Source organism: Mesocricetus auratus, unplaced genomic scaffold (assembly GCF_017639785.1).
Source record: "Mesocricetus auratus isolate SY011 unplaced genomic scaffold, BCM_Maur_2.0 Super-Scaffold_100027, whole genome shotgun sequence".
NCBI lineage: Eukaryota > Metazoa > Chordata > Mammalia > Rodentia > Cricetidae > Mesocricetus > Mesocricetus auratus.
In genome coordinates this window covers 4,606,421-4,628,990 of record NW_024429208.1, presented here as the reverse complement: position 1 = coordinate 4,628,990, position 22,570 = coordinate 4,606,421, and the positions used below count along the sequence as shown (strand labels likewise).

General features: G+C 54.7%; 1 protein-coding gene across 4 annotated transcripts in view; it reads right to left on the bottom strand.

Annotated features, from left to right (window-relative positions):
* Positions 1-281: 281 nt before the first annotated feature.
* Positions 282-22,570, bottom strand: part of Ppard (peroxisome proliferator activated receptor delta) — a 69,403-nt gene continuing 47,114 nt past the window's right edge. For 3 of the 4 annotated variants that reach the window (XM_005084890.4, XM_040732082.1, XM_040732083.1), the window contains 6 exons: positions 12,553-12,759; positions 5,469-5,623; positions 4,647-4,785; positions 3,305-3,507; positions 2,749-3,199; positions 282-2,157 (listed from right to left, as the gene is read on the bottom strand). In XM_005084890.4, the coding sequence (XP_005084947.1) occupies positions 1,910-2,157; positions 2,749-3,199; positions 3,305-3,507; positions 4,647-4,785; positions 5,469-5,623; positions 12,553-12,679 (1,323 nt within the window). In that variant the 5' untranslated portion in view covers positions 12,680-12,759 and the 3' untranslated portion in view covers positions 282-1,909. The remainder of the gene's footprint in view (positions 2,158-2,748; positions 3,200-3,304; positions 3,508-4,646; positions 4,786-5,468; positions 5,624-12,552; positions 12,760-22,570) is intronic. The other variant, XM_013124366.3, reaches the window with a different exon arrangement.

Below are 22,570 nucleotides of genomic sequence, written 5' to 3'. Positions count from 1 at the left end.
GTTAAGCTCCACATGATACTCATGGCCCAGGCCTCACAGCCTCTACAGTCCTCCTTCCTCAGGAACGCCAACGTTACTGCTCCTTCAGAACACGTAGCCTCCTCTCCCTCAACCCGACTCTTGGCAGGTGACCCAGGGAGAGCAGGGATGAGCAGAACAGATCCCAGGCCAGGACCAGGGGCCTCCTTTGGTCTCCATGCTGCCAGCCCTGGCTATGGCACAGGAGGTGTCCCTTAGTCCTCAGAATAACATGAAGAACTCAGCTGGCTTCAAGTCAACTCTTAAATACTTAATTCTCATTTATTTAAAGTTCTGTCAGTCTGTATACACTATTTATATTAAAAACACAGGAAGCTGGGCTCCTAGCAAAAATATACATTTCAGTTTTGGAGACTTCAGACCCTGAGAGGAGCTGCACCCTCAGCACCAGACCTGGGCGGGGTCACAGGGACAGGGTGGGTCAGGGAATGCAGCTCCGTTCACAGCCTGGGCCCCGCAGGGAACACCCCAAGACCTGATCAGTGGAGGTGGGGGCAGGGAGCGTGCTAGCAGGGATAATGTGGCAACAGAAGTCACCGCCTTTGCATGAGTGCTCACAGGGCTGTCCCCGCTCCAAGCCACTTCCCTCCAGAGCTGTGGTCTAACAGTTTAAGGCCCTGGGGACAAAACCCAGACGGGATCCAGGACATCAGGGCTTAAAGCCCAGGGTTCCAGTACTTTTCTCTGAGAGCCTGATGGTAGCTCCCTGTGGGCCTGTAGGGGGGTGAGCCTGGGCTCTGCTCTTGGTCTCAGGAGAGCCAGGAGGGGGCTGGGCAGAGGATTCGAGCATCCAGCAAGCTTCATGCTGGGTGCAGCTGGGCGCTGGTGACCAGCCATGGGGCTGCCAAGATGTGTGAAGGAGAAAGGGACCAGGGACCAGTCAGAGAAGCCCTGGCAACTCTGTGAGCTGACGGGGTGACCTGGCAGGACACCCCTGCCTACTCACGGATTGCTAGCCCTAGGAACAGCTGTCCCCCAGCCCTGTGGTGACCAAGAGGTGAGCCAGTGCCATGGTTACACCGAGGCACCCCAGGGGCCAGGTGTACCAGTGCCTCCTGGGTAGAGGAAGGAGCAGTTACTGTCCAGTTCCTCACACTGGGTTCTGCCGGTCGGAATGCTGCTACAGGGTAGGGCCAGTGGGGTACCGATGGAGAGCCCGCCCCACGTGCTGTCTGCTCTCTAACCCTGGAACCCAAACCCGAGTCCTGGCATCAGAACTTAGTGTGCTGTTCCTTCTGGCGAATTTCTACCCTCCTCTTCCAAGGGGGCATGGAGGGGTACCCCCAGGGCAGCACAAGGGCAAGAAGAATGGAGGGTGTCAGAGTTGGGGTGGGGCGCCTTGGGTTGAGGAAACAGCTTGGGAGAGAAATCTGGCTCTCAGCCCACTCTCTTCAGCCCGAGGAACCCCGTGATGGTGACCATGGGCTGGGACAGCAGTCAGTCCAGGCCAAGCTTCTTGGAAAGCTGGGCCCATAGCTTAGTGTTTCTTTGGATGGCTCAAGTCTTTGAAGAGGGAGACAGTGAGGTGAGGCAGGACCAGGCCAGGGTGGCCCCACTGCTCCCGGGAAGACAGGCAAAGGCAGAGGCGCTACTCTGGGCTGGTGGTGAGCATACCAACTGCCTCACTGACACGAAGCAGACAGACATGGGGACAGGCTGGGAGAAGAGCAGGGAAACGGTGGGAACAGGAAGTGCTGGGGGAAGTGGGCAGAAGGCGGGGAGGTGGGAGTCTGGGCCACGTGTCTAGAGTGTTGTGAATGGGCTCCAGCTGCTTGGCTGTGCCCAGTGCTCGTGGGCTGGTCCTCAGGACAGTCAGTCCCACCCGAGGCTGGGCCCAGCTGGAGCCTGCAGGGAGGCCTGGACTGCGGCCTCAGTACATGTCCTTGTAGATTTCCTGGAGCAGGGGGTGCAGCAAGGTCTCGCTCTCCGTCTTCTTCAGCCACTGCATCATCTGGGCATGCTCAGTGACCAGCTGCCGCAGGTCGGCCATCTTCTGCAGCAGCTTGGGGAAGAGGTACGGGCTGTCGGGGTGGTTGACTTGCAGGTGGACCTCCAGAGCCCGCAGTATGGTGTCCTGGATGGCCTCCACCTGCGGCACGTTCATGAGGCCTGGACGGTCTGTGGGGACACGGGGTATGAGGAGTCTCAGGGCAGGGCGAGGGACCGCCCAGCCCACTCAGGGGTCTCTCTGCCCAGGATGGACCCCAGCTTCGCGCTCACGCCCGGGTGCTGCACTCCCTGCCCCCACTCTCCACCCATCTTCTGTTTCTGACCAATTGTTCTTCCTCATCTGGCTAGGACACCGGGTACCCAGACTCAGATCCTGTCTCTATAGCTCTGGGCGTGCAGGTTGCTGTGAGGACCGAGTAAGTTATAAACAAGGAAGGCATTGGCCTGAAATGAGCTCTGTGCCCCTGTGGGTGGGCAGGTTATATTAGACTAGAAAAATGCAAAAGTAATACAGAAAGTTCTCCACCACACACAAATAACAGCCTTTAACACAATGGAGTATTTCTCCCTTTCCCCCAGTACTGGGGGTTGAACTCCGGGCTTCCCGCCTGCTAGACAAGCTATATCCCCAGCGGGGCCAACGCAGTTCTTTATGCCTCTAGCCTCTGTCTGCTCACACGCTGCAGCTGGTTCTGCACACGTGACCTGGGCTAAACTGAGGTCGGGCTTGGTCCCGTGCAGTGAGAGCCATGGCCTTACCTCCACACAGAATGATGGCTGCGATGAAAAGCGCCAGGTCACTGTCATCGAGCTCCAGGGCATTGAACTTGACAGCAAACTCAAACTTGGGCTCGATGATGTCACTGAAGGGCTTGCGGAGGCTGCGCAAGAACTCGTGGGTGACGAAGCCACTGCCATTGGCCACCAGCAGCCCGTCTTTGTTGACGATGGAGGCCAGCATGGCAAAGATGGCCTCGTGCACGCCGTACTTGAGCAGGGTCACCTGGTCGTTGAGGAAGAGGCTGCTGAAGTTGGGGATGCTCTTGGCGAACTCCGTGAGCTCCCGTACCGTCTCCACTGTGGTACACTGGCAGCGGTAGAACACATGCACGCTGATCTCCTTGTAGGGCGGCAGCCCGTTCACCAGCTGCTTCCACACCAGGCCCTTCTCAGCCTGCCACAGCGTCTCGATGTCGTGGATGACAAAGGGCTGAAAACCGGCCCCGTCAGAAGCCAGGCCTGGGGAAGGGGAGGGGCCCCGCCCTCGTGTCCCCTGAACCCCACCTCAGAGCCCAGGCTGGCCAGTGACACTCACTGCGTTGTGGCTGGCCTTGCCGGTGAGGATACTACGGGCCTTCTTTTTGGTCATGTTGAAGTTTTTCAGGTAGGCGTTGTAGATGTGCTTGGAGAAGGCCTTCAGGTCGGCCAGCTGCGGGTTGTGCTGGCACCCCTCACTGGCCGTCAGGCCCGCCACCAGCTTCCTCTTCTCGGCCTCCGGCATCCGTCCGAAGCGGATGGCTGTACAGGGGTTGAGGGCTAGTCATGGAGGAGCCACAGGCAGGGCCAGCATCTCTCCCTCCCCTGCTCCTCTCAGGGGAAGAGGAGTTGTCCTTTGGAGGCCCGGGGCCCTCAGGGGCCCCATCGTCAGCAGGCGAGCAGTGCTGAGGCAGTCCAGGGGCCCAACTCCCTGAGAACCTTTGCTGACTTGGCCGGGGGCTGGCAAGGCAGCCAGAAAGAGCCTTTGGTGACCAGGGTCGCATCCGAGCCCCAGTCCATGCCCACTCAACCATGTGACTTTGTCCTTTCGCCTTCTTTGGGGGTCAGGAAAAGTGGATCCTTAAAACTCACTAGAATAACGAGAACCCAGAGCCACGGGCTGCAGTGACAGCCGGAGCGGTAAAGTGCTTCTGTGGTTGCAAGCCTGAGGACCCGAGGCCATAGGTCTCAAGTGAAAAAGGGCTGGGTGTTGAGTGCCCAACAGAGATGGATCCCGGGAGCTCCCAGCCAATGAGAGACTGGCTCAAAAATAGAGGTGGATGTTATCTGAGTTGTCCTCTGGCCTCTACACAGGCACGCGCGCGCACGCACACACACACACACACACACACACACACACACACACACACACACACACACACACACACAATTACAGTCCAAAAAATGAAGCAGGCCCTGGCTTTTAGTAGACAGAGCATGAAGGAAGGGTCTGGTTTGCCCTGAGGCTTCCTAGGGCTCCTTGTGACCCCTGCAATGGAACAGCACCGGTAAAAACGCAGATGAGCCTCAGACCCACCAGAATCCACACTTAGGAGAAGCCAGGGATGGCCTGAAGATGCCCTGTGTGTGAGTTAGTGTGTGTGAGCGAGTGTGTGTGAATTAGTGTGTGAGTGTGTGTGTGTGAGTGAGTGTGTGTTCCAGTGGCTAGACCAGCATAGGGTGTAAGCAGGAAGCTTCGCTGTTCTTTGGAAGGCCGAGGCATGAATGTCTCAGTCTCCTGGAGGATCCGACCACCAGGAAATTCCCACCTGGACCGAGGAAACCCTGCAAGCTCTGTCAGGCTGCTGTGCGGGAGGCAGCTGAACCGCAGGCACAGGGGACAGCTTGGGCGCTCTCTGACCCCTCCGGGAGCCCCGAGCTGGGCTGTACGTCGCGCTCACCGTTGTGGGACATGCCGAGCGCCAGGCACTTCTGGAAGCGGCAGTACTGGCACTTGTTACGGCTCTTCTTCTGGACCTTGCAGCTCCGGTCACACTTCTCGTACTCAAGCTTCATGCGGATCGTCCGGCGGAAGAAACCCTGGGGAGCGGCGGGAGTTCATTAATTACTTTTATTTGTATGTATGGTGTTCTGCCTGCACGTGTGTCTATGTACCACATGTGTTTGGTAGCTGTGGAGGCCGGAGAGGCGGCTGTCAGATCTCCCGAGACTGGAGTCACAGATGCTTACTGCGTGGGTGCTCTAACCACTAAGGTAGCTTTCCAGCCCTGGGGGCTTTTTCTTTTTTTTTTTTTTTGAAAAAAGGAAGGAAAAGATTCCCCCCCAAAAATTTTAAGGGCTGGGTATAGTGACACACACCTTTAATCCCAGCACTGAGGAGGCAGAGGCAGGCGGATCTCTGTGAGTTTGAGGTCAGCCTGGTTACACAGTGAGTTCCAGGACAGCCAAGGCTACACAGAGAAACCTTGTCTCTGAAAAAGAAAAAGACACAAGGCACTGGAAACCAACTTCAAATACACAAGTAGACACTCAGCCCAAGGTCACTGTGTCCCACCTGCCTCTGGAGCCTAATCTCCAAGGGACGCCGGCCACCCACAGAGACGAGTGGGAAGCGGGGTCAGTGGGCAGGTGACTGTGGGGACACCTGGCATCTTTTCTCTTGGATGGCCCAGAGCTCAGGCCTCTAAGGAACCAAGAAGTTTTGCTAGGGGAATTTAAGGGCCCCACCCAAGGGAGGTAAAACCCCGCCCGTCAGTCCGTACCTTACACCCCTCACACGCATGGACTCCGTAGTGGAAGCCTGAGGCCTTGTCCCCGCACACACGGCACTCCATGTTGAGGCTGCCACCTGAGGCCCCATCACAGCCTATCTGCAGCTGGTCCAGCAGGGAGGAAGGAGAGGAATTCTGAGAGAGGTCTGTGGATACAGGACAGAGGGGCAGTAGAACAGTCAGCTACCAGGCCTAAGAGGCAGGCAGGGGGAGGAGCTGCAGCCCAGAGTCCAGCCCCTCCGAGGGCTGTGTGAGGTGGGGAGCAGCTCTGAGAAGCTGGTGGCTTCACTGGGAGGGAGCACAGGGTCCAGGGTGGCTTTTCTGGAGTGAGAGTGCAGGTCCCATCCTGAGGCCCCGTTACTAAGTGCAGAGGTTTGGGCTGTGGGTTTAAAGCCGGCAAGGAGAGAGGGAGGCTGTGACGGCGGCTTCAGGATGAACGGTCTGTCACACGACTGTCAGAAGCCACAGTCTCTAGGAATCTGCTTTGAGACTTAGGGCCTTGGGCCTCGGTCCCCTGGCTCCATAATTCTGCCCACTGTTATCTCTCCCCCTCCCCCAATGCTTGCTTTACGGTCTGGGGTCTCTCCTGGGACTTCAGACTCTTCAGAGACAGGTGCCGAACCCCAAGACCAGGGACAGACACTAAGCAAGAGAAAGAACCAAGCCACATGACCTACCCATACCAGCTCTCCGAGCCCCAACCTGCCTCTCACAGGCCTGCTCCCAGACCCCACTCTGGCCACAGCAGGGGAACTCAAGCAGAGACGCCATGGCCGGGAGGGCTGCTGAGGTTGGGGTGGTGGTGACATAAGATCATATGTGGCCCAGCACCCTCAATCCCAATGACTGTTATTCCAAACGTCTAAATGCCCTCTGGCCCCCAGGTGAGGAGAGTGGAGCCCGCATCTTCTCTGGCAGGCTTTGGGCTTCTTAGAAGCCTGTCACCATCTGATGGGGGGTCCTGTGTATTCATGTGTGGGCACCCCCCACCAGGCGTGAGGGCTGGGAGAGCAGGGCACACCAAAGTCCAGAGCCCAGAAGCTGTGGGTGCCAGACTCATGGAACCCCACAGCCCCCAGGGCTGCACTCGCCACACCAGTTCCTTGTCCCACGTGGGGCCAGGAGGGGCCCCTTTCCATCTGTCCTGCTGTGGTCTCTGGCTCAGGGGTTTCAAGACCTCCAGAACCCCGTAAGTAGCCAAGATGACCAGGTCCTACTAGCCACCTGAGGTACCTGAAGGTGAGGGTCTAGGGGAATCGCCACCAGAGAGAAGGCCCAGCTCAGCGGGTGGTGAATGGCTGGATGCCTTGACCTGGGTGAGGACCTACTTAGCAGAACCACAGGCTGTAACTGATACACAGGCCAGAGAAGCAGGATTGGGGGGAGGGACACACGGGGACGGCGTCATGTGAGTGCATGTGTATTCCGCAAACGGAATGGTGCATGGGTGGCTTTTCCAAAAACAGCTCTGTTTGTCCTGGGTGACCACTTGGCTTAAGGATTTGTCTTCCTATCACCACGACATCCCACCCAAAAGGATGACACCATCTCAGGCACCAGGTCCTGCACCTTCTCATGACCTCCTGCTCAGAGGTGCGGCAGGTGTGTGATGATTGGAATGGGTGGTGTGAGTCTCAGACCTTTCTTTCTGCACAAGGGACGTAGCTCAGGTCAAGGCTACAAAAGGCTGGGCTCCCTGTGTGGGCGCCACCTACCTGCTGGGATTTTTGTCTTGTTTTTTCTCTATTTTTCCTTCCTCTCTACACCCTCTCTTTTTGATGTTTTGAGATAGGGTTTCTCTGTGTTGCCCTGGCTGTCCTGGAACGCACTCTGTAGACCAGGCTGGCCTCGAACTCACAGAGATCCGCCTGCCTCTGCCTCCCGAGTGCTGGGATTAAAGGCATGCGCCACCAACGCCAGCTGTTTCTGTGTTTGAGACTGGGTCTAACTAAGTAGCCCAGACGAGTCTTGAACTCATGCTGCTCCTGCCACCATGCCTGGCTTGCTTCCTTTCACTGGTGCTGGGACAGACATGGGGGTACTCACACTAGGACAGAGAAGCCGGTGGAGGAGAAAGGTCACCCACCTGCCCTGTGCAGTTAGGGCTGGGACACACCTCAGAGTGTGCTTTGCACACTTACTGTGCTCCGGGACTCCACGAGGCACCTCATATCCCTTCATTTCACGGAAAACCTCAAAGTAAACTTCAAGTCGGGCTTTGTGCCCTGTGTTACAGGTAAGAAAACCGAGGCTGACATTGTTAAGGACAGCTGCTGGGACGGCGGTCCATACAGATCTGGCTCAGCCAGGCTTCTGTTCAAAGACCAGTCTAGATTGGAATCCCAGCACTTGGGAGGCAGAGGCAGGTGGGTCTCTGTGAGTTTGAAGCCAGTCTGGTTTACAGAGCGAGTTTCAGAATAGAGTGACTCTGTCTCAAAAAACAAACAAAAAAAATGGAAAGAAAGATAAACAGTGTTGCCAGGCATTGGTGGCGCACACCTTTAATCCCAGCACTCGGGAGGCAGAGGCAGGCGGATCTCTGTGAGTTTGAGGCCAGCCTGGTCTACAAGACCTAGTTCCAGGACAGCCTCCAAAGCCACAGAGAAACCCTACCTCGAAAAACCAAAAAAAAAAAAAAAAAAAAAAAGATAAACAGTGTTGACATTTACGCCAGGAGCTTTGAGTAAGGCGCTACTTTTCATGATGCGTGTGGCCCTCATCCTACAGGTGACGGCTTTAAGAGAGTGACTGGAAGACAGGGTCTACCCCACCTTCTCCACACGAGCTACTTCCTGGTGACACAGCCTGGCTTGCAGAATCAGGACTGGGGACCTAGGAACCAACTCTTGAGAGGGAGGGAGGGAGAGAGGGAGGGAGGGGGAGAGGGATAGGGAGAGAGAGAGAGAGGGGGGGGGAAAGAGAGGAGAGGGAGGGAGAGAGAGAGGAGAGGGAGTTGAGGGGAGAGACGGGGGGGGGGCAGGAAGAGAGAAAGAAACAACAACCAAGAAAACCACCTCTATTGGTTCTGTCTCTCTGGGGCCCCTGACTAAGGCGGCTGCAACGTGAGCATGGGAGTAGAACCATGCAGCTGCTGCAGCTGTGCACTCTGCTGCAACCCATGGGCATGCTCCTTGCGTCAAACAGTAGCATTATTATGAAAACAACACAGCGAGGTCACCAGGAGGATGACACACGGTCACTCCTCAGATGTCTGAACTCACTGTAAGCCCTGGCGGCGGCCCCCACGTGAGTACAAGCTCAGCGAGCACACACTACTGACTTGTCCCGGTGTTCTTATTTGGGTGAAGGCTCTCCTGCACATATCGCCTCGGGGCACACGGGCCAGCTTGGTTACTTAGTGTCGTTTTCTCTTTGAGACAGGGTTTCTCTGTGTAGCCCTGACTGTCCTGGAATTTGCTCTGTAGACCAGGCTGGCCTGGAACTCAGGGGTCTGTTTGCCTATCTCTTGTGGGATTAAAGGTGTGTGCCACCGCACCCAGCTACCTGTTTCATTTGCCTGGACTTTGGGCTCCTCTGGGCTGGTGTTCAGCCTTGTCTATCACTGCCTGGCCCACTCTGGCCCAATGCCTGGCCCTGAACACTCGCCAAGTAGTCCAGGAAAGGAAACACATGCAAGAGGGCAGCCGCCTTATCTACCTGCTCCTCTTGTGCATGGGCTGCCATGAAGCGGGAGGGGGCAGGGCGGGAGAGCGAGCACCAGCTTGGGGGGGTGGGCCCCTCGCCAGCAGGACCCTGGCCATGTCCTTCCTCGTTGCTGTGTGCCGGTGTGAGGCCTGTACTGCATGTCTCACGGGGACAGGATGGCCACAGGTGCTGGCTCAGAACAGGCGACCGGAGTGTGAGGCTGCAGTGGCCACCTGGGTCCCTGCTCTGCTGTAGGTGGTCTTTGTGCCTTCCCGACAGGGTCTCACTATGCAGACCAGGCTGGCCTGGGCTCACAGAGCTCTGTCTGCTTCTGCCTCCTGTGTACTAGAACTGAAGGCCTGCTCCTCCATGCCTGGTCAATTTATCCACTTTAACCTTGGGATGGGAACAGAACAAGAGCTTTTTAAGCTATGAAAGTCACACAAGGTTGCTGAGAGAGACACAGGGCAGGCTGGGTGGTAAAATGGACACTCCTCACCCATTCAGGGTTCTGAATCAGCTCCTGCGGCCCTTTGGTTTGCCCTGCCCAGCACTGTTGTTACACATACGGATTTCAGGCTTTGTGTTGGAACAGGCTGGCCTGGAACTTGTGATTGTTCTGCTCCAGCTCCCAAGTGATGGGATGACAGGTGTGAGCCACCTACAGCACTACCTTACCCTTAAAAACATCTTTTGTTTTTTTTGGGGGGCTGGGCAGTGGTGGTAGCACACACCTTTAAACCCAGCACCTGAAGGTAGAGACAGGAGGATCTCTGTGAGTTTGAGGCCAGCCTGGTCTACAGAGTGAGTTACAGGACAGCCAGGGCTACATAGAAGATCTGGTCTCAAAACAAAAACCTTTCTCACTTATTCCTAGTGCCTGTGGTCTGTGTGGTGGGGGTGGGGTGTGCCATGGTGTGCATATGGAGGGAAGGGGACAACTGTGCAGCTGGTTCCTTTCCTCCACAGGGCTCAAACCCAGGCCTTGGGCATCTCACTGGTCTTATCCTTAAAAAACTTCACTGTGTTTGTGTGTGTGTTGTTTGTTGTGTGTATATCTACGTGCGCATGTGTGTGTGCTGTGTATGTGTATCTGCATGTGCATGTGTGTGTTGTGTGTGTGTATCTGCGTGTGCATGTGTATGTGTATCTGTGTGTGCATGTGTGTGCACACGTGAGTCAGAAGACAATTTGCAGGAGTTGGTTCTCTACTTCCCCCATGCAGGTTCCAGGGAATTGAACCCAGACCGGCGGGCTTGGGAGCAAGTACTTTATCCACTTGCTGAACCATTTCACTGGCTCTTACTTCATCCAGTTTTGTTTGTTTAGCTTCTGCCTCCCTAATGCTGGGATTAAAGGCGAGCACACCACCTCCGGATTTACCTCATCCTTAGAGGACTGCAGTGTTCCCCCGAGGCTCTGGCAGGCCTTACCTAAGGGATTTCCCACAGGGGGTGACACCTGTTTCTGTTTCTATGAGCTGTGCTGTGGCACACAGACAGCTGGGCCACCTCTGTGCTCACAGAGCGAGCAGGCACACGGGACACATTGCCAGAACAGAACTGCAGGGCTCAAGGGACATAAACTGCACCATCCCGTCACCACTGGCACCTGGAAGGCTGCCTCCTCCTCAGGCCAACAGCCCCATCCACTAAGCGAATGGACGATGACATTTTGAGCTACTGTCTGGTTACTGCTCACCCTGGGAAGCACTGACATGTGCTTCACTTGCTCTGACTTCTCTGCTGGAGCTCGTCGCTTAGGCCAGGGCTTCAGACAGCTGTCATCAGTCCAGCTGCCTCAGCTCCATCCACTCATCAAAAACCAGGACCAGATATGGTGCCTGTGAGTCCCCACAGCCAATGCTGCTCCAGATGTCCCCACCACACCCGGGCCTGTCCTCACCCGACTCTGCTCCATCGTTGCACTTTGGCTGGCACGTGAACACTACAACCCTAGTCATGGCTTGTGGTGGAAATCCCAGGACAGGCCACTTCCTGCCTAGACCCAGATATGGGGGGCAAAGTTGCCAGGGCAGGCAACCAGGCCAGACCTCGTGCCCCTCTCCTCCCTGTTCAAAACTTGTCCTCAGCACCTTCCTGACACCTGGCACAGTGTCCCCAGTCCTCTGACGCATATACTCTCTTCTCTCTCCTCTCCTCCCCCTCCTCTCTCTCCCCCCTCTCTCTTTCCCGCTCCTCCTCTTAAGGGTCTCTCTATGTAGCTCTGGCTGGCCTGGAGCTCACTAGGTAGACCAAACTGGCCTTGAACTCACAAAGCCCCTCCTGTCTCTTCCTCCTAAGTGCTGGGATTAATAGCAACACTACCTCTGGTCCCTCTGGTCCTTTCTTGAGTTAAAAAGCGGCCTGAGACAGCGCTAAGTAAATCCTGACGCATGGAAGCCGTTCCTCTCTCCTGAGAATGCTTGGGTCCCTAGGGCCATCATAGCCATTCCCTCTAACACCCAAGAACACAGGCTACTCTGGTCCCCACACCACAGCACGACCAGTGGGGTTACTCTGAGGATGTGGGCAGATGTGCAGGACTACAGCGCCTTCCACGCCTCTGAGCCTGGCTTTGTATGTTTCAGGTGATACGGCTCACAGCTTTGATCCCTTCTTGGTTGCAAGCAGGCCGGTTCCACCCCACAGCTGTCCTGTTACTCAGGCACCGCTGTCATCTGTAGACACTGAAGGCCAGAGCGCCCTTCCCCACCCCCGGCTTGTCCAGCTGGTACCAGCAGCAAGCCATGTCTCAGAGAGCCCATTCCCCCAGACTAAGAGACTCTCTGACGGCAGGGCCCGGGATCACCCGAGGCCCCCGGAGGAGACACTGTGGGGCACAGTGGAGGGGCCTGAGGAGCAGGGGAAGCCAGGGCCCAGGGGCACACAAGCTGGACACGGTGTCATGAGGAGGAGATAGATGTCACGGCTGTGCTGGCCACCAGAGAGAAATGTCACCACTGCCACCAGACAGAGGGTCCATGAAGTGACCCAGCGAGTGAAAAGAGACAGCTGAGACCTGATGCTCAAAAGTGACCCAAGTCACAGTCACCCAATCAAACCACTTGGCGTTTGTGGTCAATCCTGGGGAGCTGTAGACTGAGTACCAGGTCTCCTGGGTTGGGTGGTCTGTCACAGCTGCAGGCATGCCCCACATTCCTGGTGCAGCCGGGCACCAGCTAGCATATACAAAGCTCTGGGGTGGGGGGATGGGGTCGGAGACACTCGACGGGTAGCAGTGACAAGATGATGACATGTCCTACACACACATGCTCCATCTCCTGTCTGTTTCCAGAAGGGCTGTGACTTCCCAGGGCCCCTTGGCTCACCAGTTGGTGATTGACAAGGTAGGACTCTGCCACTAGTCATTGTCACCCCACGGCAGGCTGTCCTGGACCTCTGCGCGCCCCCCTCAGCCTCCCTCGCACCTGTGCAGCTGCTGGAAGGAAGCGTGTGCTCTGGTCCCCCGTTGGGCTCTGGGGCTCCTTCGGTCGTGACCACTTCCTCTTTCTCCTCTTCCCGGGCCTCAGGGGCCTCCTCCTGTGGCTGCTCCATGACTGTCCCCCACTCGGCGTGGCGCCTGCAGGCCTGGTCATAGCTCTGGCACCATCTGGGTCTGAGCGCAGATGGACCGCCTAGGCAGGGGGAGACGGAAGAGGTTAGGGGAGAGACAGTGACCGAAGGGGACAGGGTGGTGGGCACAGTCCCACAGCTCAGTCCCTGCAGGCCTTTCTGATTGTTCTGAGACAGGGCTTTATGCAGCCAGAGATGACCTCTAACTCCTGGCCCTCTGCCTCTAAGCCCTGGGGTACAGGCATGAGCCACCGCCTCCAGAGGTCCACACTTCTCACACCACCAAGCCCTCTGCCCTCCCGCCAGTGCTCGCCTGGCTCCCAGCACAGGTTGGCAGGGCTGAGTCGGTTTCATTATCCAGATGTGGTGATACTCTGCTGTGCTGTCTTCACCTGCTTCCCTGCTCCATGAGCCTCCCTAAGTTGCCTGAGCAGCTGCAGAACGATCCCAGCTCTCCAGCGCCTCCTGGAGATCCCGCTACACATTGCGACCCCCACCACCCAGCACTCTGGGCCACTGTCTGAGGGGCATCCTCTCCTGTCTGCGCCACTGTGGGGGCAGCCTGGTTCGTTTGTCTTGTGAAATAGGTCTCTTTATGTAGCCCTGGCTGTCCTGGAATAGTCTCTTTGTAGACTAGGCTGGGTTAGAATTTAAAAAGATCCGCCTGCCTCTGCCCCCCCAGCATGGGATTAAAGGTGTGCTCCACCTCCAAGGTGGGGCTCTATTTTTAATCCCCTGTAGCTGTGAAGTTCGAGCAAGCTTGCTTGACAAGTAGTGCTGCCCAGCAAAGCCCCGCAGGGCACTGAGCTCCATCGGTCATCCCGAGGCCTCCCCTGCCTGACGACACAGTGGCCTCTCGGAGGCTGCACTCTGGGCAGCCGGATATGCGGCCCCGGAAGGAAGTCTAGATGGCAGAGAGCTGCAAGTTGGGAATCTGTGGATCTGGAAGATTCCCAGTAAATGACAGGGACAGGAAAGGTGTGAGCATCTCATCACAGCCCATGACAGTGTGCACACATGCACACACATGCAAACACACATGCACACACATGCAAACACACATGCACACACACATGCACACACATGCACACACACACACAAACACACACACACCTCAAATCAAGAGGAAACGTCCAGCCGGGCGTTGGTGGCCCACGCCTTTAATCCCAGCACTCGGGAGGCAGAGGCAGGCGGATCTCTGTGAGTTCGAGGCCAGCCTGGTCTACAGAGCGAGTTCTAGGACAGCCTCCAAAACAATACAGAGAAACCCTGTCTTGAAAAACCAAAAAAAAAAAAAAAAAAAAGAGGAAACGTCTAAGTTTTCGGTCTATATCAAGTCCAAACGCACCAGAGACTCAAAAGTAAAGCAAGGATATGCAGACCAGCACAGGGGATACAGCTAGGTAGGAACACACAACCCTTTGGGTTTGATCCTCAGCTCCATCAACCAGGTCTGGTGGTACACATCCGTGATCCCCACACTCAGCAGGTGGAGGCAGGAGGGTCAGAAGTTCAGGGTTATCCCCAGCTACACAGAGAGTTTGAGACCAGCCTGGGCTACAGGAAATCCTACCAAAACAACAAAAGCTCTCATAAAGTACAAGAAATGACGTGCTGACATGAGACTCATCTCAGTGAGTGAGATGTAGCCTCACAATAAACCCATAAAAGCCTTGTGGGTGACAAGATTACAGGTTAAAGATTAACAAATTTAATTACACGAAAGTATAAAAGTTCTATATAGCGAGAGGTAATTTAAGGAAAAGCTACTTAAAGGCAGAGCCAGGCTCTGTTGGTAGCTCGGCTGCCTCCTGATCCCTCAGGAGTCTTGGTTTGGTCCCCAGCACTGCAGAGCAGCTTGTGGTCTGCAGCAGAGGACAGAGGATCAAAAGTTCCAGGGTTTGGGGGTAGCCTAGGCAACATGAGACATTGCCGTAAAAAACAAAACCAACCAACTAACCAATCAATCATTCAATCAATCAGTCAACTAACCAATCAGACAATAAACAGAGAAAAATACTTTCAACATTCATCCAAGTGCTAAATTCCCTAAAACAGCTCATAAATTCCTGACTAGTAATTAAGCCAGGCGTGGTGGCCACACCTCTAACCACAACACAGGAGGCTAGCCTTGTCTACATGGAGAGTTCTAAGGCAACCAGAGCTACATAATCAAAGGCACGCACCCCCACACCTGACCCTGACACATGTTTTTCAAATAAAACGCACTAGTATGAGGGGATGTGGGTTCACGGTAGAGACTGGGCAGGCATATGTGACGTGCTGGGTGTAATCCTAGGTGCTGAGAAGTAACAGCACAACCCCCAGCCAGGAGGCGTCTGCAGCAGACACACTGTTGGATATGATTAGGCAAGGCCTCCGTGGAGGGCAACTGGGCCCATTGTTAATTCCACTGGGTGAGGATAAGACCTTTACCATAATTTTTGGAACCAAATTTGAAGCAAGTTTTATTAGATATTTATTGGCCAGGTCCAGGGATACTGGCCATGCCCATACCCAGTTCAGCCCTCCCCTTGCATAAGGACAATGCGTATACTTTGACCCAGAAGGTCCACTTGTAGGCGGTGTCTGTGGCTCTGCTTCCCCGTGAGAGGAGTGATGGAGCACTGGTACTGTCCTTCCAGGATGGTGGGGGCAGGTTAAGTCGGCTAAGGCCCGACACCAAAGCATCCACTGGTAAAACAATCCATGATCCACAGGACAGAGCCGGTGGGGATGGGATGGGGGGAGAAGGCTAGCCCAAAGTGTCCATCCTGACCCCCGTCCCCCCTTCCTCCTGACCACCGTGATGTGAACTGTGCCTCCCCACCACGAGGGAATGAGTCCCTTGAAACTGTGAGCCCAAATAAGGAATCCCCCCATTAACATGTTCTCTTGAATATTTTGGTCAGAAATACAGACAGAAAGCGAACAACATAGTTACCTTTTCTATAAATAAGAGTCAGGATAAAACAAAAAGGCACACACAGGGAGAGGAGGGGGAGGGGGAGGGAGAGGGAGAGGAGAGGGAGAGGAGAGGGAGAGGAGGGGGAGGGGAGGGGGAGGGGGAGTAACTATGTCAGGGTCACACAATGACTGCAGGTGCAGTCTGGGCAGGTTAGCTCACGGATTAGTCACTGTACCGTGTGACTTCCATGCATTGCTGGGGTAAGACCGCACCAGAAGCTACCATGTCCCTGGCCCAGGGCAGGATCTGAGTCAGGAGCCCTCACCCCTGACCCCTGTGTGCCTGCAAGCCCTTGGCTCATTCTGTCAGAAGAGCCTGCTGCAGCCCTCCTGGCTACTTCAGCCACAAAAGCGCCAAGGCATAGGTGAAGGCGGCCACAGCTCTGGTCCCTGCACCTCTCCCCTGCCCTGTCTTCCTGCTCTGTCTTCCTGCTCTGTCCTGGGTCTCCTGTGTGCCACCACTCAGGCCGCAGTGTTGGCTCTCTCTGGAGGATCTCTGGCTCTCACTGGCTGGCTGTCCTTCCAGACTGACCCACAGCTCCTTCCAGGAAGCCCTCCTGGGCTATGCGCTGGACCCCGCTAATCTCAATGGTGACTCCAGTCTGCAAGGCCCACTGGCTGTGCTGGGCTCTCCGCATCCTCCCGCCCCAGGGGTGTTCTCGGTTCTGCAGAGTGGGACCCAGGGCCTCTCGGTGAGTGTTCAACAGGCACTTGTGAGTGAGTAAGCTCCCCGACGGCCTTGGCCTGCAGGACTTGACAAGGGTCGGCTTCCTTGCGTCCCTGACATTCGTATCTGATGCCGGTGCCTTGTGGAAGTTGACTCCACCAGCTGCTGGGTCAGGCTGCCTCCCCCCCCATGGAGCAGGTGACAACCGACACCGACACCGAGGCAGATGTGCAGGGCTCCCGGGACTGTGGCTGCTGTCTGCATCGCTGCTGCTGATTCTAGGGAGACAGGGCAGGGCGAGGAGACCGGTTTTTAAAAGTGTGCAAGCACTGGGGTCCCAGGACCTCCACAGGTCTCCCCGCTTACCTCCCATCTGCAATAGGGGGCTCCCTGCTCTGCCCCTGAATGCCTTGAAGAGGCGCAAAGAGAAGACAGAAGGAAAGTGTCCGGGGCGGCTGTGTCCTGAGCCTTCCAATCAATCAGTGATCTGTGTGCTGACCCAGTGACCCGGTTTTCCGGGCCAGCAACTTCGCAGAATTCCCTGCTCCTCACTTGCCAATCCAGGTCACCCCACCTCTTCAGGGCACCCAGAGGCCAGGGTGGATTCACGCTGGTGGGTACCTGAGGTCAAATCCCTAAAAAAACGCCAGAGGGCAGGAAGCAGACAGGACAGTGGGCAGGGGCCACCCTTGTATTTCTCTAGACAGAAAGAAAAGGCACTGCTAACCAGACAATGTTCTGGAGAAGAGAGCAGAGGGAAGGGAGCTCGTGCCTGAGCTGTGAAACAGGACCCTTGGGCTATGCAGCTGCCAGGAGGAGGGAGAGGCCAGTCTGGCTCTCAGCAGGGACGGCAGGGGTAATGCAATGTCCACCCCTCCCCGCAACTGTAGCAAGATGGAGAGGGTTCCAAAACATTATTTCACAGATGAGGTGTGCTGAGTCCAAAAACAAAACAAGCCTGGTGTAGTTCAGATCTGTAATTCCAGCTGAGGCAGAGGCAGGGTTGCTGCAAGTTCAAGGCCAGACTAAGCTGCATAGTGAAACCTTGTCTTCCCCAAGGATGGGGTGCAGTAAGACAGTTGGTGTACAGAGGTTAGGATGGTTGGTTGGTGTACAGAGGTTAGGATGGTTGGTTGGTGTACAGAGGTTAGGATGGTTGGTGTACAGAGGTTAGGATGGTTGGTGTACAGAGGTTAAAATGGTTGGTGTACAGAGGTTAGGATGGTTGGTGTACAGAGGTTAGGATGGTTGGTGTACAGAGGTTAGGATGGTTGGTGTACAGAGGTTAGGATGGTTGGTTGGTGTACAGAGGTTAGGATGGTTGGTGTACAGAGGTTAGGATGGTTGGTGTACAGAGGTTAGGATGGTTGGTGTTCAGGTTAGGATGGTTGGTGTACAGAGGTTAGGATGGTTGGTGTTCAGGTTAGGATGGTTGGTGTACAGAGGTTAGGATGGTTGGTTGGTGTACAGAGGTTAGGATGGTTGGTGTACAGAGGTTAGGATGGTTGGTTGGTGTACAGAGGTTAGGATGGTTGGTGTACAGAGGTTAGGATGGTTGGTGTACAGAGGTTAGGATGGTTGGTTGGTGTACAGAGGTTAGGATGGTTGGTGTACAGAGGTTAGGATGGTTGGTGTACAGAGGTTAGGATGGTTGGTGTACAGAGGTTAGGATGGTTGGTGTACAGAGGTTAGGATGGTTGGTGTACAGAGGTTAGGATGGTTGGTGTACAGAGGTTAGGATGGTTGGTGTACAGAGGTTAGGATGGTTGGTGTACAGAGGTTAGGATGGTTGGTGTACAGAGGTTAGGATGGTTGGTGTACAGAGGTTAGGATGGTTGGTGTACAGAGGTTAGGATGGTTGGTGTACAGAGGTTAGGATGGTTGGTGTACAGAGGTTAGGATGGTTGGTGTACAGAGGTTAGGATGGTTGGTGTACAGAGGTTAGGATGGTTGGTGTACAGAGGTTAGGATGGTTGGTGTACAGAGGTTAGGATGGTTGGTGTACAGAGGTTAAGGTGGTTGGTGTACAGAGGTTAGGATGGTTGGTGTACAGAGGTTAGGATGGTTGGTTGGTGTACAGAGGTTAGAATGGTTGGTGTACAGAGGTTAGGATGGTTGGTGTACAGAGGTTAGGATGGTTGGTGTACAGAGGTTAGGATGGTTGGTGTACAGAGGTTAGGATGGTTGGTGTACAGAGGTTAGGATGGTTGGTGTACAGAGGTTAGGATGGTTGGTGTACAGAGGTTAGGATGGTTGGTGTACAGAGGTTAGGATGGTTGGTGTACAGAGGTTAGGATGGTTGGTGTACAGAGGTTAAGGTGGTTGGTGTACAGAGGTTAGGATGGTTGGTGTACAGAGGTTAGGATGGTTGGTTGGTGTACAGAGGTTAGAATGGTTGGTGTACAGAGGTTAGGATGGTTGGTGTACAGAGGTTAGGATGGTTGGTGTACAGAGGTTAGGATGGTTGGTGTACAGAGGTTAGGATGGTTGGTGTACAGAGGTTAGGATGGTTGGTGTACAGAGGTTAGGATGGTTGGTGTACAGAGGTTAGGATGGTTGGTGTACAGAGGTTAGGATGGTTGGTGTACAGAGGTTAGGATGGTTGGTGTACAGAGGTTAGGATGGTTGGTGTACAGAGGTTAGGATGGTTGGTGTACAGAGGTTAGGATGGTTGGTGTACAGAGGTTAGGATGGTTGGTGTACAGAGGTTAGGATGGTTGGTGTACAGAGGTTAAGGTGGTTGGTGTACAGAGGTTAGGATGGTTGGTGTACAGAGGTTAGGATGGTTGGTGTACAGAGGTTAGGATGGTTGGTGTACAGAGGTTAGGATGGTTGGTTGGTGTACAGAGGTTAGGATGGTTGGTGTACAGAGGTTAGGATGGTTGGTGTACAGAGGTTAGGATGGTTGGTGTACAGAGGTTAGGATGGTTGGTGTTCAGGTTAGGACAGTTGGTGTACAGAGGTATGTACCACCAAGCCTGATGATGCTCTGAACTCAATCTCTGGGACTCACAGGGTAGAAGGAAAAGACTTGGTTCCCATGGGCTAGCCCTTGACTTCCACATTAATGCTGCAGTAATGCCAAAGTAACTGCACACGCACACACTATATACACACACACACACACACACACACACACACACACACAAATAAATGAAACAAAAATGTAAGCCAGAGAGATAGCTTTAAAAATGCTCGCCAGTCTTTAATCCCAGCACTGAGAGGCAGAGGCAGGCTGGTCTCTGTCAGTTTGAGGCCAGCCTGGTCTACATACCAAGTTCGAGGACAGCCAGGGCTGCAAAGAGGAGCCCTGGAGCTTGCTGGCCACCACAGCCTGGCCTGCTTGCAAAATGCAGGTCAGTAAAAGACCCTGACTCAGATACCAAGGTAGATGGCATCTGAGAGACAACACCCAAGGATGACCTGTGGCCTCCACACACAAGGGACATGTGTGTGTGTCTGTGCACGCACATAGATAAACTAGAGATACAACCCACCCACAGTCTGTGGCCTCCACACACAAGTGGACATGTGTGTGTGTCTGTGCACACACACATACACTAGAGACACAACCCACCCACAGTCTGTGGCCTCCACACACAAGTGGACATGTGTGTGTGTCTGTGCACACACATACACTAGAGACACAACCCACCCACAGTCTGTGGCCTCCACACACAAGTGGACATGTGTGTGTATCTGTGCACACACACACATACACTAGAGACACAGCCCACCCACAGTCTGTGGCCTCCACACACAAGTGGACATGTGTATGTATCTGTGCACGCACACACATACACTAGAGACACAACCAGCCCACAGTGCTAATGAGTACTTCTGGTTTGTTTGTTTCTGAGACAGGGTCTCACTTTGTAGCCCTGGATAGTCTGAAACTCACTATGCAGACCAGGCTGGCCTTGAACTCACAGAGTGCGTGCCACCACACTTGTCTTATTTACTTAACTATATTCTTGTGTTTAAGTTTCTTTTGGGGAGCATGGGGTATTTTTTTGTGCTGTGGGAAGAGGAGAAGACATCTTTAAAGGTGTTTTGACTAAAGAATGTTGAGCTCCTTTTCTGGAAGGCGCCACTGAGCTTCGTAGAAGGCCTGCCCAGGCTTTGGAAAGACACAGGACTCTTCCAACAACGGTTCTAAGCAAAAGCCTTCAGCATTCAGGGGGCTCCTGACCAAGTGTCTCTGCTGCCAGGCAGGGGACCTCTCCAGAGCCCTTCTTACCAGGACCTTGGAGCTACATCTGCTAAGGCCCTCACTGCCCCTCTGCCTTCCTGCCAGTGGCTGCCATGTGCTGTCATTCACTTACTTGTTCAGCAAACATTTGCTAAGTACATTAGTCAAGGAGCTAACACAGATATTGAACTGTGACTGATGGTCACGGCGCTCGGAAGAATTGATGCCAAACACTTGGGGCATCTCGGAGCAGACTAGTCTAGGGCAGATGGGGGAGATTTCCTTCCATCAGTCTCTGATGAGTACACAGGACACACAGGGCTCCAGAGTGATGGCAGCAGAAGCAAAGAGAAGAGGGCGGGGCCAATGGGACAGAGAGGGGTCCTGTGGCTGCAGCTGGGATGGTTCCAGGTTCAGGGAGGTGAAGGGGGGGGGGCATCAACCTGGGCAAAGCAGGGAGCCCAGGAGGGCTCTGAAGGAACAGGGCAGCATTTGAAACCTCCCCACACTAGACAAGGAGACAGCAGGAGAAGAACTCACAGAGCCTGGCTGGTCAGGCAAGCGGCCGCCTGCCCATTCCTAGGAAGATCCAGGCTGGACTATCCAAAGGTGGCGACACACAGACCCAGGCTTTTTTTTTTTTTTTTTGGTTTTACGAGACAGGGTTTCTCTGTATTGTTTCGGAGGCTATCGATCCAGCCCGGCCTCGAACTCACAGAGATCCACCTGCCTCTGCCTCCCGAGTGCTGGGATTAAAGGCGTGCGCCACCACCGCCCGGCGGGACCCAGGCTTTTGATGCCCACTCTAAGACCCCACTGAGCAAAGTGACCATTTAGTAATCTCCTGGACCCCTCCCCATGCTATGACATGTTCTGGTGAGCATACGCAGCACACATATGCCTGTGACATGGACAGCCACAAGCCTGGGTCTGACAGTTCCATGTGAGGTGTCCAAGGGACTCCAGAGCTAAGGACCAGCATGTCTGTGGTGGGGCTCAATGGTCACCAGGTAGTCTAGACACCGTCCCTTTTCTTCCTAAGCCATTAGGACTAGGGAAGCCTTTCACGTTCCACAAGAGCCTTTCCCATCTGGTCTAACCCCACCAAGCCAGGCGGGCAGGACTCAGTGCTGAGCGCTGACAACCCAGTATTTCACTATGACCTCTCTGTGGATATCCTGCCTCTGTCAAGAGAAGGAGACAGAACTTGGCCAAGGGGCCAGCAGGAAAATGCCCCGAGGAGAGATGGGGCGGTGGGCAGAGGAGAGCCACAAGGAAATGTTGTGGTGTGGCCACCCACGTACATCTGTCCCAGGGACTACGGCTGCCAAATTAAACCGTTCCTGGAAATATTAACCCTGTGATGAATGCTTAGTTCTCTGTGCAAGAGAACACACAGGTGCCGGCTCCGTTTTCACAGTGCCGAGAATCAGCAAACAGCCAGTGCTAAGAGGGGTTGCCTGAATAAGCAAGGCACAGGCAGAAAAGTGGAATATTATCCACCCACGAAAAATGCTTTCTCGACATTCTTTATTTTAGTTTTTGGTTTTCTGAGACAGGGTTTCTCTGTATTGTTTTGGAGGCTGTCCTGGAACTCGCTCTGTAGACCAGGCTGGCCCCAAACTCACAGAGACCCGCCTGCCTCTGCCTCCCGAGTGCTGGGATTAAAGGCGTGGGCCACCACCGCCCGGCTTCTCAACATTCTTAAATGAAGATGTTTACCAGAATACAAACTGCACCAAGCACTGGATGCCCAGGAAAATGGCTAGAGGATACAAGCAAGCTCCCAGGTCCCCACAGGCAGGGCTAGGTAACCATACGGCTGTGCTTTTTAATTCTTTGTAAGGGGCACAGTATTGTCCCTGCGCAGCATGTGACACTTCCCTCAGCTCCTGGAGTCGTCACCGCTGTGACGCACACATGTGCCTCCTTGCTGGTCTAGACCACCCTTCCCAGGGCCTTGTCTCTCATCTCGCCTCCTTCAGGCCTTCCCTCAGAGGTCAGCAGTTCAGTGAGTCACCCACAAGGACTTGCACTCCTCCCCGCC